A 17,937-nucleotide genomic window follows, 5' to 3' on the forward strand; every position below is an offset into this window, starting at 1 on the left:
TGATAATCAGACTAGTCATATGACACTAAAAGAGAAGAAAAATTGAAAGAAGTTCAAGTTTCCTCACTTTCAGCGGCTAACCTGTGTATGATTCTTGAAAACCATTGTAGATGTCGCTTTAATCTCTTCGGAAATGAATTTTGGCATGTGCATTAATAATGTGAAAATTCTGACCATTGAATAATTAGAGGATTTGGGTTAATCATTTGCCAAATTTCATACTTCAATGCAATTATATATCCTCCCTTTTATTATTATACATTTTCTCTGTAGTTCTAAAATTTTTAATGCTTTATTTTTTCATTTTCATAACTCTTAGCTCCCCTGATTTTTTTTTTTTTTTTTTTTTTTTTTGTTTTTGTATCTTTTTATTTTTTTTTCTCGTGTGTGCCAGAAATGTCGATCTGTCAAAAGGGACTCAATTCCTTCATTTCCTTGACTTTTAAAGCTTTTGCAGCTTTTGAGGGAAAGAATTGTGAGAAATTTTGAAAAAAATCTCTCTCTCTTTCTTACATAAAAAACTAAAAAAAAAAAAAATCTGCCTCTACTGCGCTGGTAGTTAATCCTATCCCTCCAGTTTGGGTGCTCAGCCGGGAAACTCCCTCACTCATCCCCCAACATCCCTTGGGGCCCATTGTATGCTCATTCCCCCTTGGGCCATCAAAGTGGTGGGCCCACCTTGGCCAAAAAATCTTATCCCTTACAAGTTTTTGGTTACCCCTCAATGAAAAATTGTATAGTCCGTATCTGTACTTACAGTTGGTAGCTTGCTATCAAACGTTGGTGCACCGTTTATGCCTCTTTATTGGGGCCTTTCGATCTTAAAGGGTCAATCAATTAGCAAGTCACTTGGCCCACTTTTCCTATTCATGTAATCCCTTAAATATTGGATGTAAATACCTTTGTGATCAGCTAACTCACATAATAGAAATATACAAATCACCGTCAGGCTGCGTGGTCCCTGCACAAATGAAAAAGCAAACAAACGAGCGTGTAGAGATATCAATGGGGAGGTGGGATTTTGTTCATTTTAGAAAGGTGGGGACGTTTTTCCCATAATAAAAATACTATTAACTCAACGCAGATGTTGGTACAATTGCAACCTTTATGTAACATATTGATGTATTAGGTAATGTTGGATGGACACCTCACGTCCAGTTGGACACATACATAATACATTGAAAAGATAAGTCAGAAATTAATTCAACCATAGGGTACTATGTAAATGTTTTAAGAAAAAAATCAATTATTGCAAATTAGACTGACCAATCCATTCAACCACATTATGAAAATTTTCTTTTTTTTTGGGTAGAAACTACATTATGAATTAATTTATAACAAATTGAATTCAAATGCTTTGGAAGTGCATTAAGAATCAATTATTGCAAATTAGACATCAATTAATTCAACCACTTTACAAATGTGGAGTTTAAACAATGCATGTGCTGGTCGCGCGTAAATGAATAGAACTTTTTTTTACAAAAAAAAAAAAAAAAAAAAGAAAAAAAAGAAAAAGAAACAATGCATGTTTCAAAATTTAGATTCTAGAAGGTGTATCGAACCTAGAATCTCATAATTAACTTGGCAGATCCTACATTAGGGTACAAGATTCATGGTAAAAATGGAAACCAATCATGCCAGATGTTGCTTTTCTTCTAAATACGAATAGGGAAAAAGACTGCCATGCCATTAGTGTATGTAGTTTCTTTCTCATATCATCTTTTATTATTTCCTTTCAACCTATTTCTGAAAATGTGAACCACCTATGGACAAAGTGATGTGCAGATTCCTTCCCCACGCTAGCAGCACGGGGAGCCTTCTCCAATACATATATTATTTTACAATGCAAAATCTAATGAGAAGCCAAATATGACCCGATGGAAGATTGTAATTGTTTGTAGTTTAGATCAAATGAGTGATTTGATCAAGTAAATATTTTAAAAATTGTAGGGGTCAACTAATGAGTGTATGAGTCGGCACTGAAAGTATTTGTCTACTACTTAAACAAAGTATACATACACATTAAGCAAGACTAATGTATCAATAAGCAACAACATCATTGGTGCATCTCTAACAGCAATCAAATGAAAGATTATATATTTAGAGATAATCTCCGAAGCTCAAGTGATAAAGAAGCCGAAGTGTCAAGCATTCTCCCGGGCATCAATTGGATCCAAGATTTTGAAGACTAGCAACACTTAAGTTTTTTACTTAGGATTTGATTCAACTATAATGCAATATTTATAATCCTAAGTTGTAAGATTCATATGGTTTGGTAGGCCTAAATACTTAGATCGCATTCTTAAGTGAGAAAATGTATAAAAAAGAATTGAGTTTCAGAATGGATTCTAGACCCTATATAGATTTTGAGGATGCATATCAAATATAACATAAATCACTTGGTTGAAAAAAAAACATAAAATAGAGTAAAAATGAGTAATACAGATTAAGAGAAGGACCTCAAGGTTGATTGCAAAAGTTGACCTCTAGCCTGCAGAAGAAATCCCAAGAACTATGAGGTTTTGAGCTTCAGGGGTTTGGGGTCGACCTCCAAATGTCAAGGCTGATCATCTTGAGAAAGTTCGTGAAATATAAGAGGCCTTGGACAACTAATCTAGGTGATCAATCTATGAGGGGCTCTACCAATTCAGATTATGCTTTATTAGAAAGATATATGTGCTGTTACATGGTTTTTTTCTTTTTTTTTTTTGTTATAAAAAAAAATAATATTTAATATTATATCAAAACACAGGTGATGTGAAAAGATTGCACTATTTAATACTTTGCCAAAACAGAAGTTGTGAAAAAACTATACTACCTTACCTTACGTTGAAGATGTTTGTATGTGCCTACCATTGACCGTGAACATTAATGTCTACATATGTTATTGGGTAACGTTCTCTAACTTTTTAAATTATTTTATAAAAATTATATTTTTGATATTATAGTTGAGAGGAAATATTAATTACAATCATTCGATTAGCATATTTGGTAAATTTTAGCATCTCAATTCTCAAAGAATAAGCACCTGGACGCTGACATCAAGAGGATCTGACAATTGACAGCTCCATATTAATGGGCAGCCTCTACCGCGCAAAGTTGCGACTCAGCAGTGGATTAGTGGAATGCTAGCGCGTAACCGTACGCTAGTGGATGATGTGTGCACCTGAGACACTGAGAGTGACATGATGGTTAATTGGTCAGATCCCTCTAGCCCCACCATAAACTTCGAGACCTATACAGGGGACACCGTTAATAGACACGCCGTTTTTTTCAACATTTAATAGCTGTCCCACTGTTAGAGATCCTATGTTACATAAACGTGACCCTATTGGACACGTGGATGGTGACCCACCTCTTTCGCTAAAGTGGGCCCAATTCAACGGAACTGGACCTTTTGAGCTTCTTGGGAGTCCCATTATTTTTAATAAAAACGAAAATAGAAAATTAGCAAAAAAGAAAATATATATAAATATGTTCAGCCTTATTTAGCGAGCTAAAAGTAAGGAAACAAAATGGGGTTTGGCCCGGTTCAAGCTGGCTGTGGAGGAGACTAAGGAGTAGATCTCCGTCACTCTCTCGTCCGTCTCTAACGCTTTCGCGGAAGAAATCCTCGTGAAGTTCATGTAAAAGTTGCAGAAAGAGAGAGAGAGAGAGAGAGAGAGAGAGAGAAAAAGAACCGAGCTGTGGATCACCAACGGGTCTCTTGCTCATCAAGTCAGGTGAGTTCAGTGACTATTCTTCACTTTTTTGGTCTTTGTTTGATTGTTCTTGTTGTTACTATTGCTTTTAATTGATCATGAGATTTCTGTCTTGAATCTAGGTGTTTCAGCGTTTCTTCCCCTTTTGAATCTGCAGAAATGGTGAAACTTTAGCTTCTTTTGGCTGTCAGGAGACGGGAGCAGCAGAGTGAGTGAGAGCAAACGAGTTCCAGATTGTTGCAGGGACCTTCGTAAACTTTTCTTCGATTTCTTTTTTGAGTTTGCACAAATGAGGAGATTGTTTCGGATTAATTCTGACAAAGGAGGAAGATAAAGACTGTTGCAGAGATCTGTGTTGTTTAAGCTCTGCTCGAAGAGATAATCCATAGGCACTGCGGCTGGGAGGTGGAAGGACAGGTTCCTAATCTTTTGGTTTCTGCATCAAAGCTCTGTCTATTTTCTTGTACTTGATTCCAATGTTTTGCAAAGTTCGGATGAATTTGCCACATTCTGTTGAGGAGTGTAGTTTTTGGATGCTATTGGTCATTCAGGAGAATAATACGAGTAGAGCGCAAACCTGAAAGGTTTGAGTTCTACAGTGATTAACTTTGTGGAGTTATTGTTTATGGAAATACGGTATCTGGACTTGCATTCTTCTTTTTTTATGAGTTTCCTATGCAGTTACTCTGATTTCTTGAGTGTAACTATCGGAGTTAGGTGTTCATCACAGCCCTTACGTGGAAAGTTCAAGAGTGGGATTGGACGAATTTCTTATTTCGCCATATATTTTTAATATGCTCTGATTGAGAAGTAGCCTGGTAATCGCGAAACTGAAAATGCTTGATTTTCTTTTATATGCTGTTCTGCCCCTATCTCCATATCTTCTGTGGGACCTGTTCGTGTTCTGATCATGACCAGACCTGTTCGTGGTAGATATTTTAAAGATGAGAATGGTGCTATAAGTGATCATCTCCGCAATCATGTCCATTTGACAAATTGCATTCATTTGAGAAACCATATGCACAAGCAGAGCCCCATATTGACTGAAAGGTCGCTTATGAGAGACCTGATTGTCCTTCAGAGGTCAAGGTCTCTCAGAGATCCTTCAGCTAGTCCTCCCTCATGGCAGTCTCCTTCTATTGTTGATTCAATGTCTAAGAGACTTGAAAATGATGGTGCAATACGGGAGGGAAGAAGGTCTTTAAGGACTGAGCGTAGAAGGGAAGGAAGAAGGTTATCAGGAAGCTCCCCACCTTTTGCAAGTGAAGTGGCCCCAACGACTGCTGTGGCTGAAGTGAGCAGGGGCAACACGGGAGGGGCAGTTAGTAGTGATCGGAGGAGCACAGGTAGAGTTAGAGATTCCAGAAGAATTAAAGGAGAGCAATCAAGTCAGAAATATAAGAGTGATCATGTGGGTGGCACTGAGGATACTTTACAAGGTGCTCACAACTCAGTCAATGACTTAGTTTTAGGTAAAGCAGAACCAAAAGCTAAAAAGAAGTCGCAGAAGGGGAAGAAGGCTCGTCAAGATGTGCAGCTTAAGACCCTTTCAGAACAGCTGAACGAGCTTCCAGTGGACACTGATGGTGTGGATTCTTCTCACCTTCATCAACACAGTAGACGCATACAACAGGAGAGAACCAGTGAGGATCCAGAAGCAAGCAATCATGGCTACTCTAGTGGATTGCACCAGGTAAGAAGGCGACGGTCTCGAGGTGTGAAGAAAGCTCGTCCTGCTACTGGCCCAAGAGATGTTGGAGTTCATAATGAATTATCTGTGGCTTCAAATTCAGTAGCCCAGGGTTCACAACCTAAGTACTACATGGAGGAAGAAGAGGATGAAGTTTCGAAGCTGGATGGCACAAGGGCTCCAGGAAATGGGTGTGGCATTCCTTGGAATTGGTCTAGAATTCACCACAGGGGTAGAACATTTCTGGACATTGCTGGAAAGAGTTTATCTTGTGGGTTGTCTGACTCGAGGCTACGAAAAGGGGGCTCCATTCCCCAAAGAAGAGATATTTCAGATATGCCTGCAGTATCTGATCATTCAAGCTCATGTACCAAATCTGATGCAGAGGCAGTACCTTTACTAGTTGAGCCATCAGGATCTCAGGGCAGCACTGATAATTCTGCTTGGCTGCGGGAGTATTCAGGGGAGCTAGGAATTTTTGCTGATCATGGTTTGAAGCATGAAGTAGATTCTGACCTTGCTTCTCAAGCAAGATCAGGCAGTCATCCTGGCTTTAGAGGGCACCGCCATGTTAGACACCAAAGTTTGACACAGAAATACATGCCAAGAACCTTTAAGGATCTTGTGGGACAGAACTTGGTAGCACAAGCTCTTTCAAATGCTGTTGTAAAAAGGAAACTTGGCTTGGTATATGTGTTTTATGGTCCTCATGGCACTGGGAAAACTTCATGTGCTCGTGTATTTGCCAGAGCATTAAATTGCCAATCTTCAGAACATCCCAAACCTTGTGGTTTCTGCAATTCATGTATTGCACATGATTTGGGTAAGAGCCGTAATGTGAGGGAACTTGGTCCAGTTGGCAATTTTGATTTTGAGAGCATCATGGATCTAATTGACAACATGATTATGTCCCAGCTGCAGTCTCAGTATAGAGTTTTCATTTTTGATGACTGCGATAATTTGCCCCCTGATTCCTGGAATGCTATCTCGAAGGTCATTGATCGAGCACCCAGACGTGTGGTTTTTATCCTTGTTAGTACAACTCTCGACCATTTACCTCATATAATTATATCCAGGTGTCAGAAATTCTTTTTCCCAAAGCTGAAGGATGCGGATATCATCTATACTATGCAGTGGATCGCAACCCAAGAAGATTTAGAAATTGATAAGGATGCACTAAAACTTGTTGCATCACTGTCAGATGGATCTTTGAGGGATGCCGAGATGACTCTAGAACAACTGAGTTTGCTTGGGCAGAGGATCACTGTCCCCTTGGTTCAGGAGCTTGTAAGTTCTTCATCATTTAATTTCCAAACTTTTCATTAAATTCTCTTTTCTGATTTTTTTTTTGTTTATATCCCATGATTATAGTTGCGGAGGAAACAAGTATAGTCACGAATTCATCAAATATGCTTTACTATGATGTACTTTAGGAAAAGAATTGGCAATTTTTTGATGATGTTTCTAAGTGGAACATGATATCAATGGATGTCCTAATGTTTTCTTCCGCAAGATTTTTTATTTCTCTGTTTTTGTGTGTGCTCTTATTCATTCTTTTTTCTCCTCTGGAAGAATTCAGCTATCACCAAAGGCCTTCATGGTGTTGGTAGTCCTTTTATTCCTGTTGATTGCTGTCTCTCATCCATGAACCCTGTTGCTGTTAATTTGATTTGTTCAATTTTACATAAACGACTGCTATCAAAGTCTCACATGCATTCCCAAATAAAATAATAAGGTTTGCAGTTCTATGAAACTTTTTTTCTCTGATAGATGGTAGAAAGTTTTATTTTAGAAACCTGTCTTAATGAACCTTTGTTTATGTCCATTGAATAAAAGGACTTTTGTTTTCCTGTTTGTTTCTTTATTTAATGTTGTTAAGTTTTAGTCTTTTAGATGCTGGGAACTTTTTGTAAATGTGGAAGTTAACAAAAAGTATTCTGTACCTACATGTAATCTCAAAGAAGAGCTCAGTGACTAATTTTACAAATTTATAATACTTGAAGGAAAAGAAAAAAATAAGTCCTAGTGGTTGTGTTGATTCTTATATGAGAATCTGCTCCCCCGCCCCTGGCAAGGAGAAATGTATTTTTATTACGAGAATCTGCTTTAGAACTCATCAGACTTAATGTTACTACTTTCTTCCAGGTTGGATTAGTCTCTGATGAGAAATTGGTAGATCTACTTGATTTGGCATTATCAGCAGACACAGTCAACACTGTAAAAAACTTGAGAGAGATTATGGAAGCTGGTGTGGAGCCGTTAGCATTGATGTCACAGCTTGCTACAATAATAACTGACATTCTTGCTGGAAGCTATGTGTTCACCAAGGAAAGGCTAAGGAGAAAGTTCTTCCGCCGATCAACATGTCAGTCAGAATTATTTGGTCATCCTTATGTTTTCAGTAATGTTTGATATGAATGCTCACTGTTGTTTTTTGATTTTTCTGCCTTCCTTTCTTTGAGAAATAAGAAACAATTATCAAAGAGAGATGTATAGACACAAGGTATGACTAAGGCCCTGCAGTGGCTAGATACAGCCACTGGATTTAAGTGGAATAATGGAAATTGTCATACCAGAATAAACAAAACTCAGCTCCCTAATGCACCTTTGGCTTTGCCACTAGTCTTCAAAAATAGCATGGATTATAAAAACCGAAATCTCGGTTTCCCAACTGCATCCCATTATATTTCATCGTGTGTACACCGTGGTTGCCCATCCCATACAGTTAATGTGACTTAGTGTTGAATTTTTACCATTTGATGTGGCTAAATGTTGATTTTTAATGACTTGATGTGGCTTAATGTTGATTTTTTATGATACAAGGTATTTGTAGTTTACTAAATAATGCTAGAAAATAGGGAAAATAAAAAATAACACTTGGTTGCCTGGTTAGCCTTAAGGCGGGCGCCTTCTCGCCTAAGCGCTTAGACGGCCCTCCAACGCCTTGGTTCACCTTGGCTATGTGACAACTATGGGTGAGATAACCAATCTCAGACCTTTTAGATGGAAATTTCTATTCTAGTAATCTCTGATGTCTGAAGGACTACTGAAAGCATAGGTCATTGCTCTGGAAACATGCCTGTTGAGCTCTGCCAGTACTGGAGGTACCAGCGTTGGTTTCATATTGTTTTCTGGATCATACGAAATCTCATCCTGAACCATGTATTTCTTATTTTTTTGTTCTGGAAAATAATAGAAGATAAGGCTGTAGATATGATGCTCCAAATGCCTTGATTACCTGCCCATCATACTCGGCATGAATACTGACTATTGGAAGTTTGGTAAGAAGAAATATGAACACATCATATGATCCCATCTAAGATCAGCTATGACTGGGTTATCAAGTTGATATTCGCAGAAGAACCAAAAACAAAAAGACAACTTTGCAAATTGATACTCAGCTATGAGGAATGAGATTGGATTCTTTAATTGTTGTCAGATCTTCCTTCGTTTATCTTCTTACGATCTCATGTTTCCCACTGTTGTTCCATGTGTGTGTGTGTGTGTACCTGAGCCATGTGGGTTATCAACAGGACCTAAGCCTTTTTCCACTTAATTGGGTTTATTAATATAATTCTTTCCCACTGTATCCGGGTAATTCTAATATGTTCACACTGCCATGTCCTCGTCTACTTGTCCCTTGTGTTTACTTGATGTGCATAGAAAATTTCTATTTTAGCAAAATTCTGGTGGGTTTCCAGTATTCATGATATGCGATTAGGTGGCTCATAAGGGACTGGGGAAGATGAGAAGAAATGGTTGATAAAATCAGAAAATATTCGAGTATTTACGCTGTATGAAATGGTATGGTGGTCCTGCATAGTTTAGACTGGTGGAACAGCGGAATGAATAATTAGGATCATTTGAAGACCAGTCTTTTAGTTTACAGAACCATAGGAGGAACTTTTATTTATCAGCAACTGCGTAATTTACTCTCATGATTGATTTTGTATCTTTGTCTATAATATTCTTATGTTTTTGTCGGAATTTTCACATAATAAATCATGCTTTGTAGACAATTTCAAACATGTAGGCATGCATCATCCTGTTATATGCTTATTATCGGATAGCACTTGCTCATGTATTTGCAAGGTTTCGAGGATTATGTGATCAGTTCCCTTATTTTTTACTGTCGTTCTGTCATATCTCTTTAGTTCATTAAATTTTTCTACTAAATTTGATTTCATCCTAGTTCAGTTAAAATCCTGTGGGTTACCAATTTCTGGTTATGACCTATATTTCTTGTTTCTCCAATTTTCAACTTACACATGATTACATTGATTCCAGTATCCAAAGAAGATATGGAGAAACTGCGTCAAGCTCTGAAGACTCTATCTGAAGCTGAGAAACAACTGAGAATGTCTAATGATAAACTAACATGGCTAACAGCTGCATTGCTTCAACTTGCTCCTGATCAGCAGTATATCTTGCCGAGTTCTTCAGGAGACACTAGTTTTAATCATAGTCCTTCAGTCCTAAATAACAACAGTCGGGGAGATATAGCCAGGAAAAGTAACATTACTCACGCTGAAACATCTAACAATGAGAGTGGATTGTTGACAAATATCAGGATGCAACTCCAAAATGGAAGTGCTGATGATGTTGTTTGTGACAAGGGCAAGATCAACAGTAACAGTGTAGATGGGAAAAAACAGGCTGGGATGCCTCCTCAGCAAACGTCCTCATTGTCTACAGATATGACTAGAGCAAGTGGTGAGCATACTTCAGGGAAAGATCAAAAAGAAGAAATATGGTCAGCAGTTCTTGAGAAGATTGAACCATATGCCCTAAGCCAATTTATGCAACAAGAAGGGAAACTGATTTCAGTCATTTTTGGTTCAGGTATCCTCTAACTTCTTTGGTCTCCTTATCATTATTATTTACTCCTGCAATGATGCATATCATAATATAATATTTTTTGGATATGCCTCCAGTTTTTCGTCAGGTTGTCATTTCAGTTATGTCACTACTCATTAGTAGCTTCAAGAAAATGGAAGCCTAAAAAAATCAGAATGATCCTTTAGGCCCTGTTTGGTATCATTTTCATCTTTTTTTATGTCCCTTTTTTTTTTTTTTTTTTTTTTTTTAATTATTAATGAAAACCATTTTCGACCATAAAAATGAAAATCGTTTGGTAAAAACATTAGATATTATTATGGAATGAGAAACCGTTAGGTAACTAACTACCTAGGTGTAAATAATTTTAATAACATTTTGAAGAACTGGGCCCAAACTATGGAAAGGTTTAGGGGATTCCTAACCTTTTTTCTCTTTCTTCCCTCCGGATTCAAGAGAGGCAGTCGATCTTCGGATCCGTTTTCTTCTCTAGTCATCATCGTTGAGGATCTTGAAACCCTAAAGTTCTTCTGATCTGATCTCTAGTAATGGCGATATTTGCTAAACTCCTTTTTTAGGGTTATTTGATACAAATAACTTTTTTCTTCTCCATCCCGCTCAACCCTTGATATTTCTTTTAGTGAAAAGAGATTTGTTTGATCGGACCTTTTTTGTGAAGGACAAAATGAAGATTAAGCATTTGCTTCTTTTGGAACAAGAATTGATCTGTTTTGGCCCAGAAGCCATTTTTTTTCCTTCTGCACTTACAAGAGTTTCATGATTTTGTGAGAAAGCAAAGTCGGAAGGCATAGTCATTTGCTTAGTTTTTTGTTTCGAGAAATTATGTTGTTAGATCCAAGGTTCAAAATATCGGGTTTCGGCCTGGTTTCGACCCTTGGGGAGACCGAAATTTTGGTCGAAATCTGGGAAATTTTGAGGAAACCAGGGAAAATTTTCTGGTTTGGTGGAAACTTTGGTTTCGACGCCTAAAATGTGATTTTTTTTCTAGATTTTTTGTGTACGTCCTAATTTAGACATTTCTAACCCATATACATAATTAGTTTCATGGAAAAAACACCTAAAGTCATACTTGTGGCATTGATGAAAGTTTGGTAATGTACGTTGAGTCGTTGACTGAAACTATACTACATAAGTAAATATATAAGTTACTAACTAAAACATGTGAAATACATTATTAAAAGTTTAAAACAAGCAAAACATAATGTAAGTGATCCAAAATAAATAATAATATTACATAATTGTGAGTTATCTCTCAAGTCTCAAGTCTCAAGTCTCAAGTCTCAATAGTTAACACTCAACAGTCAACATTCAACAGTCAACACTCAATAGTCAATTTCTAGTAGTGTCCAAGTATATTCTATAAAAAAATGACTTTTGGAGAAGATTGGATTTACATTTTTGGTCCAAGCTCCCTTTCTTAGGTAGATTTGCTATAAATATGCAAGATCTAAGCTTGAAATGAAGATTTGATGGTACAAGGAAAAAATCTTGAGTGTTTTTCCAAGTTTTCCCCTTCACAGAGAAGAAATATAGAGAGAGGGTTGAAATTTTGAAATAAGAAGGCTTGGTTTCCCATTTAAGAAGGTTTTATAAAGTCTGGTTCCACTCAAAGGGTCGATGACCACTTGAAAATTCGCACATTTTGGTTGAAATGTGGGATTTTGGTCGATACTGGTCGAAACCAGTGACTTTTAAAAGTCACATGGTATTTGGTATCGGAGTCCTGGGAAATCGTGGAAATATGGGAAATTTTGACTGTATCGGTGGAAACCTTGAACTATGGTTAGATCATACCGTTAGAGTTCCTTATTTCTAATTGAAAATGCCATTTTATTCAGGATCCTTTGATTTTTCATATTTTGGATCCTTGATCAGCTATCTATAAACAAAAGGATGCTACCATCTGCCGTCTACGGGGCTGGGCTTGTCAATCTATTGCTAGATTTGATTACAATCATCACAACTTGAATTTGAATTTGGAGTGCAGCAGTAGCCAGGTTTTAAGGTTTTGTGTTAAGGCTAACAATTGATTATTAAACAAATCGAGAAACCTTGTGAATTCTATACAGAATCAAGATCAGTTGTTTGAGGGTGGGCCTTGGTGCATCGGTAAGGTTGCTCCATTGTAAGCGAGTGGTCTCAGGTTCGAGTCAGGAAACAACCTCTCTGCGAAGCAGGGGTAAGGCTACGTGCAGTATGACCCTCCCCAAACCCAGCAATGGCTGGAGCCTCGTGCATAGGGTACGCCCTTTTAATTAAGAACAATTGTTAATTGAAAGGCGGATGTAGAACATCTTTGCCTTTCCTGTGATGCACGGGCTCATTCAACAAATGCTTTATCCCCTCAGACATTACCAACCCCTTTCTATGAAAGTTGCAGAAACCATCTTGCTACTGTTCGATGCTTAGATCATCGGTGGAGCAAGGTTATGCGACATGGTTGAGGCAGGGGGTGGGGTTGTTGGAAGAAGAACAAATGAATCTTGACCCTTGTATAGCCCCCTCAATTTTGGGACTTATGAGAATGTGCTCATTAAAGTGCCTGCTTAAATGGCCAAAAACGATTTTTTTGGCTATAATAGATAGATGAATCTTGACTCTATTATGGTTTTTGTATTATTCTGATTTATTTTAAATAGAAATAGAGTCCATAAATGATACCAAATACATGCAATAATGTTTTTGTGTAAGAAAAAAAAAATGATACGAAAGAGAGCCTTAATCAACTCAACTTCAATCTTATTAATTAATTATACCATATGATAGAAATTTGTTGAAACTTGTCTAATTGTTAGCTTTAACACTCCATTGAACTTTTATAAGCAACTCATAGAAAGATTTGTGCTATAGATATTGTCTGGTAACTTTCTTCCAATTTTGATTTGAATGTTTAAGTTTTATCCAACAACAACAATAAACTAAAACTTATCCCAACTTAATGAGGCCAGTTACATGGATCCAAACATATTAATAATGGGACATGCCAGAAGAACGATGAAAAATACAATATGAAAAGTGAGAGGTGAAAGATGAAAGTAATAAAGAGGAAAGAGAACAAAACCCAGCAAGAGAAGAGAATCTCAGCTAAATTGGGTCGACCACATGGATCCGTGCTTTCTAGGATCTATCTGAGATCATACTTGGTACAAGGCTTAAACCGCGAATGTCATTCCTCACAACTTCTCCTATGATCATTTTAGGCTTGCCCCTAGCTCTTATAGGTCCTTCAATTTGAATTTTATCTCTCCTCCTTACTGGGCGCGTCGCTAGGCCTCCATTGAACATGTCCATACCACCTTAAACGGCTTTCTCGGAGCTTGTCATTAATCGGGACAATTCCTAAATCCGCTATAATACGCTCATTCCTTATTTTATCCATCCTAGTTTTGCAGCACATCTATCTTAACATCCTTATCTATGTCACACATCTTCTTTATATGACACTTCTTAACTGCTCAACTTCCCTCTCCGTACATTATGGTCGGACACACAACAATCTTATAAAATTTTCCCTCAAGCTTTAAGAGATACGGCGGTCACACAACACTTTGGACGCACCTCTCCACTTCATCTATTTCACTTTAATTCTTTGAGAGATATCATCCTCTATGTTGCCTTATTTATTTATGATTGATCTAAGATATCTAAAATAGTCCTTTTGCGGAACCTCCCTCTCCTCAATCTTCACCATTTCATTATCTATCATAAAGTGACTGAAGTTACACATTATATATTCCGTCTTCGACTTACTAATGTTAAAACCTCTTATTTCTAAGGTTGATCTCCATAGCTACAACTTAGTATTAATCCTTGTTTTAGTCTTACCCACTAAAACGATATCATCAGTGAAGAGCATATACCAGGACACCTTATGTAGAATTTTCTTGGTTAACTCGTCCATGATAAGAGTAAACAAATAAGGGCTTAAGGCTGATCCTTGATATATCCTAATCGTAAGTGGGAATTCCTTGCCTTGGCCTCCCACAGATCTCACACTAGTCACCACGCCCTTGTACATGTCCTTAATTATATATACTCAACACCCCTCTCTTAGCTAGGACATGTCGGATTAAATCTCTAGGGACTTTGTCATATGCTTTTTCAAGGTCAATAAAGACTATGTGGAGATCCTTCTTATAGACTCTATAACTTTCCATGAGCCTCCTTAGAAGGTAAATAGCCTTTGTCGTGGATTTACTTGGTATAAAACCAAATTGGTTCTCCGAGATATGAGTCTCTCTTCTTAGGCCGGCTTCAATGACCTTCTCCCACAGTTTCATAGTATGACTCATTTATTTTATGCTTCTATAGTTATTACAGCTCTGAATATCCCCTTTATTTTTGAATATCAGGATAGCAATGCTTATCCTCCAATCATCTGGCATCTTCCTTATGTTCATAATCTTGTTAACCAATCCATCCTTGAATATAATTTACCTTTTCTTCTCTTATTTCCTTTTTTCTTTATTTTTTAATCTCCTCCTATAGATATTTATCATATTCCTGTGTTTCATATGCAATGATGAACAAAATTTAATTGATACTATAATTTCTTATGGAGGCAGTCAATGAATCTAGCAAAATAAAAGATCTACATGTCCTATTCAAAATAAGTTCTTTCTTCTCTTACAATCTCAAAGGAATGCATAAACAAAACTTCCTTTCCATATACAATTGTTTTCAGAAATATAGATTCAAGTTGTATCATACAAATTTGAGGAATGATCGTTGCAGCTAGCGGTTACTTTATTGTGGTTACTCTCTTTTCTTCCTTTGCTTCTCCTACTTATTTTATAGTGAGCAGATCCAGCAACAGTATCTACAACATGGCATGTCACATTAAGGGGGCTCAAATTTAGTGAGAAATAGGTTTTACTTTTTCTTACTTATATGCCATATTTGATCCAATCTGACCCACCAATTGTAAAAGCAAAGCGAAGAAGAATTGTAAAAAGAATGTTGATATAAATTGTTATGGCCCTTATTTAACAGCTCGAGCTTTTGGGATAAGTGGTTGTAATATGGTATCAGCGTTAGGAGATCGGGTGTTCGATTCCTAGTAAATACAAGGGTTTTGTTTTATATGTTGTTGTGCCCCTACGCTTTATGTCCCCTTTGTGCCATGTGATGGTGTCATGTGTAGAGCTGTGTGTGTGTGTGCCTATAAGTGCGGGGGTTGTTGGTGTTTGCAACAACAACAACAACCATAACCTTATCCCAACTTAATGGGGTCAGCTACATGGATCCGATCAGGTCTAAGATAGTAGTAGGCATAAGAATAAAAAGAAGTACCAAAAAGAAGTAAAATGAGGTAAGATGAGGTAAATGTAGGTTGTTTAAGAAGAGAGAATGGTTGGTTCCTTATAGTCATTTCTCTTTCCTATCGTGACAAATCTTGTTTCCCCACCTTTTAGCGTTATGGGGCCCTAATATAGATAAATATAGTACCCTTTCTTCCACCTCCAGAGGATGGAGGGGGTATACATCGAAAGAAGCATCGAAGGGGTCAGTAGTAGTCAAATCAGCATCACTGAAACATCCCCTTACGAGGGGTCGGCTACACAGATCATTATCCTCCATATAACTTTATCGCGGTCATACTAGGAACTATCCCTACCATATGCATATCTTTTCTTACCTCTTGTTCAATAGCCATTTTAGGCCTGCACCTCCTTCTGGCTCCAAGTAATTTGGATTTGGTCGCTCTTCCTTACTAGGGCATCCATAGGTCACCATTGAAGATGGCCATACCACCTAAATTGGTTCTCGCGGAGCTTGTCCTGGATTGGTGTAACCACCAACTCATTTCTAATGCAATCATTCCTTACTCTGTCTCTCCTGGTTTTGCCGCACATCCCTCTCAACATCCTCATCTCTGCTACACCCAGTTTATTCAAAAAAATTACTCTTCTTGACTCCCCAACACTTTGCCCCATACGTCATAGCTGGTTGTATTACTATCATATAGAATTTCCCTTGAGTTTAAGAGGTATGCTTTTGTCACATAGCACTCCTGATGCAATTCTCCACTTCATCCTCTCACTTTAATTCTGTGGGAAATATCATCCTCTATATTGTGCCTCTTTGTTAATGATTGACACCAGGTATTTAAAACAGTCACTTTGTGGTAGCTCTCGCTCTACAAGTTTCACCACTTCATCACCACTCCTAGTTTGACTGAAGAGACATATCATATACTCTGTCTTCATTTTGCTTATCATAAAACCTCTTGATTTTAAGCTTGATCTCTATAGCTCTAGTTTAGTATTAATCTCTACCACTCTCTCATCTATCAAAACAATATCAGCGGCCAAAAACATACACCAAGGGGGTGTTGGTGTTTGTTGATATAAATTGTTGTGGTCCTTACTTAACAGCTTGAGCTTTGGGATAAGCAGTTGTAACAATTCTGAATTGGTAAACAGCCTCTCAGCAAAGCGGGGGTAAGGTTGCGTACATTATGACACCCTCCCCAGACCCCGTTGTGACGGGAGCCTCGTTTAATGGGTATGCCATTTTGGTTGTAACAATTCTGAACTGATCAAAATATATGAGAAAATGTGCAGTTCAAGGTGGGCCAGGCCATATACTTGAGTTAGGTACCTAAATCTAACTACTGACCAATACATGGTGTCCCTTTCCCCTTCATTGGTCTAGATTTTGTCCATTTGGCATGTCCATCTACTCCACTGGATGACTTGCATCCATTTTGCATTTACTTTTTGTTTCCCATATAATTAGGAAAACCTATAGCCACTGGATTTGTGTCATGCGGGGATTTATGCCAATACAATGTTATTTTTGGGTGTTTTGAGTAGATTCAAAATCAGAGGACTTCTTTTGAAAGTATTGGTTAATGAAAATATGAGAATCATGCCATATTAGTGGTACAAGGTAGGGATAATATTGGATGGTTTTGGTTTTTGTCTCTGTGTGCACGTTTTTCCCTTCTTTGCATTTTAATTCTAAGCGAAAAAAAAAAGAAGGAACTAATGAATCAACCGGTTCCCCAAGATCAAATGGTGTGTTGTTATTGGTGAAGTTTGACTATGTATATAACCTAGTGGTCAATGAAATATATTTTTCTTGTTACTGTTAATCTATTACATAATAATCTTTCTGGCATTGTAATCTCTCTTATATCTTTTCTTGTGAATGAGTTCATGCATATTCTTCCCCCTCCCCCCATATTATTAATGAACTACTTTTGAATCACTTTAAATCATCATTCCTCTTGCTCTAGCCAATTCTATATGCTTACTCACATGTTACTAAAAGTAAAAGAAAGTTCCTTTAACTGAGATGTGCATCATCACAATGTGCCCAATGATATCCAATGTGTCTCTCATTCTTCATTAAGCCAAAAAAAAAAAAAAAAAAAAAAAAGCGATAAGCGACAAAATAGTGTTTTACACTTTTGCTCCACAAAATGAAGCTGAAATCACATTACTTGATGGTTTTTCAGATTCAAATTCTGATTTTGATTCCCTGGAGGATCCATTACAGATTTTAATCAGGGGTGAGGTTATCCAATGAAGAATCCCACATGTTACTTAATTCTGGAATATTTCCTGTTAAGTTCTAATATGAGGTTTCATTTAAAGTCCAGCTTCCTTCTTCTCTTGTCAGAAAATCTTGGTGAAGACAGTATCAACCAAGACTCTTTTTTTCTTCTTCTCTTTTTTTTTT

General features: G+C 37.3%; 1 protein-coding gene across 3 annotated transcripts in view; it reads left to right on the top strand.

Annotated features, from left to right (window-relative positions):
* Positions 1-3,517: 3,517 nt before the first annotated feature.
* LOC122089437 (protein STICHEL-like 3) overlaps positions 3,518-17,937 on the top strand; it is a 23,383-nt gene continuing 8,963 nt past the window's right edge. For 2 of the 3 annotated variants that reach the window (XM_042659178.1, XM_042659180.1), the window contains exons 1-4: positions 3,518-3,722; positions 3,824-6,678; positions 7,537-7,756; positions 9,679-10,233. In XM_042659178.1, coding sequence (XP_042515112.1) covers positions 4,612-6,678; positions 7,537-7,756; positions 9,679-10,233 — 2,842 coding nt within the window. In that variant the 5' untranslated portion in view covers positions 3,518-3,722; positions 3,824-4,611. The remainder of the gene's footprint in view (positions 3,723-3,823; positions 6,679-7,536; positions 7,757-9,678; positions 10,234-17,937) is intronic. The other variant, XM_042659179.1, reaches the window with a different exon arrangement.

This window comes from Macadamia integrifolia, chromosome 9 (assembly GCF_013358625.1).
Source record: "Macadamia integrifolia cultivar HAES 741 chromosome 9, SCU_Mint_v3, whole genome shotgun sequence".
In the NCBI taxonomy this organism is placed as follows: Eukaryota; Viridiplantae; Streptophyta; class Magnoliopsida; order Proteales; family Proteaceae; genus Macadamia; species Macadamia integrifolia.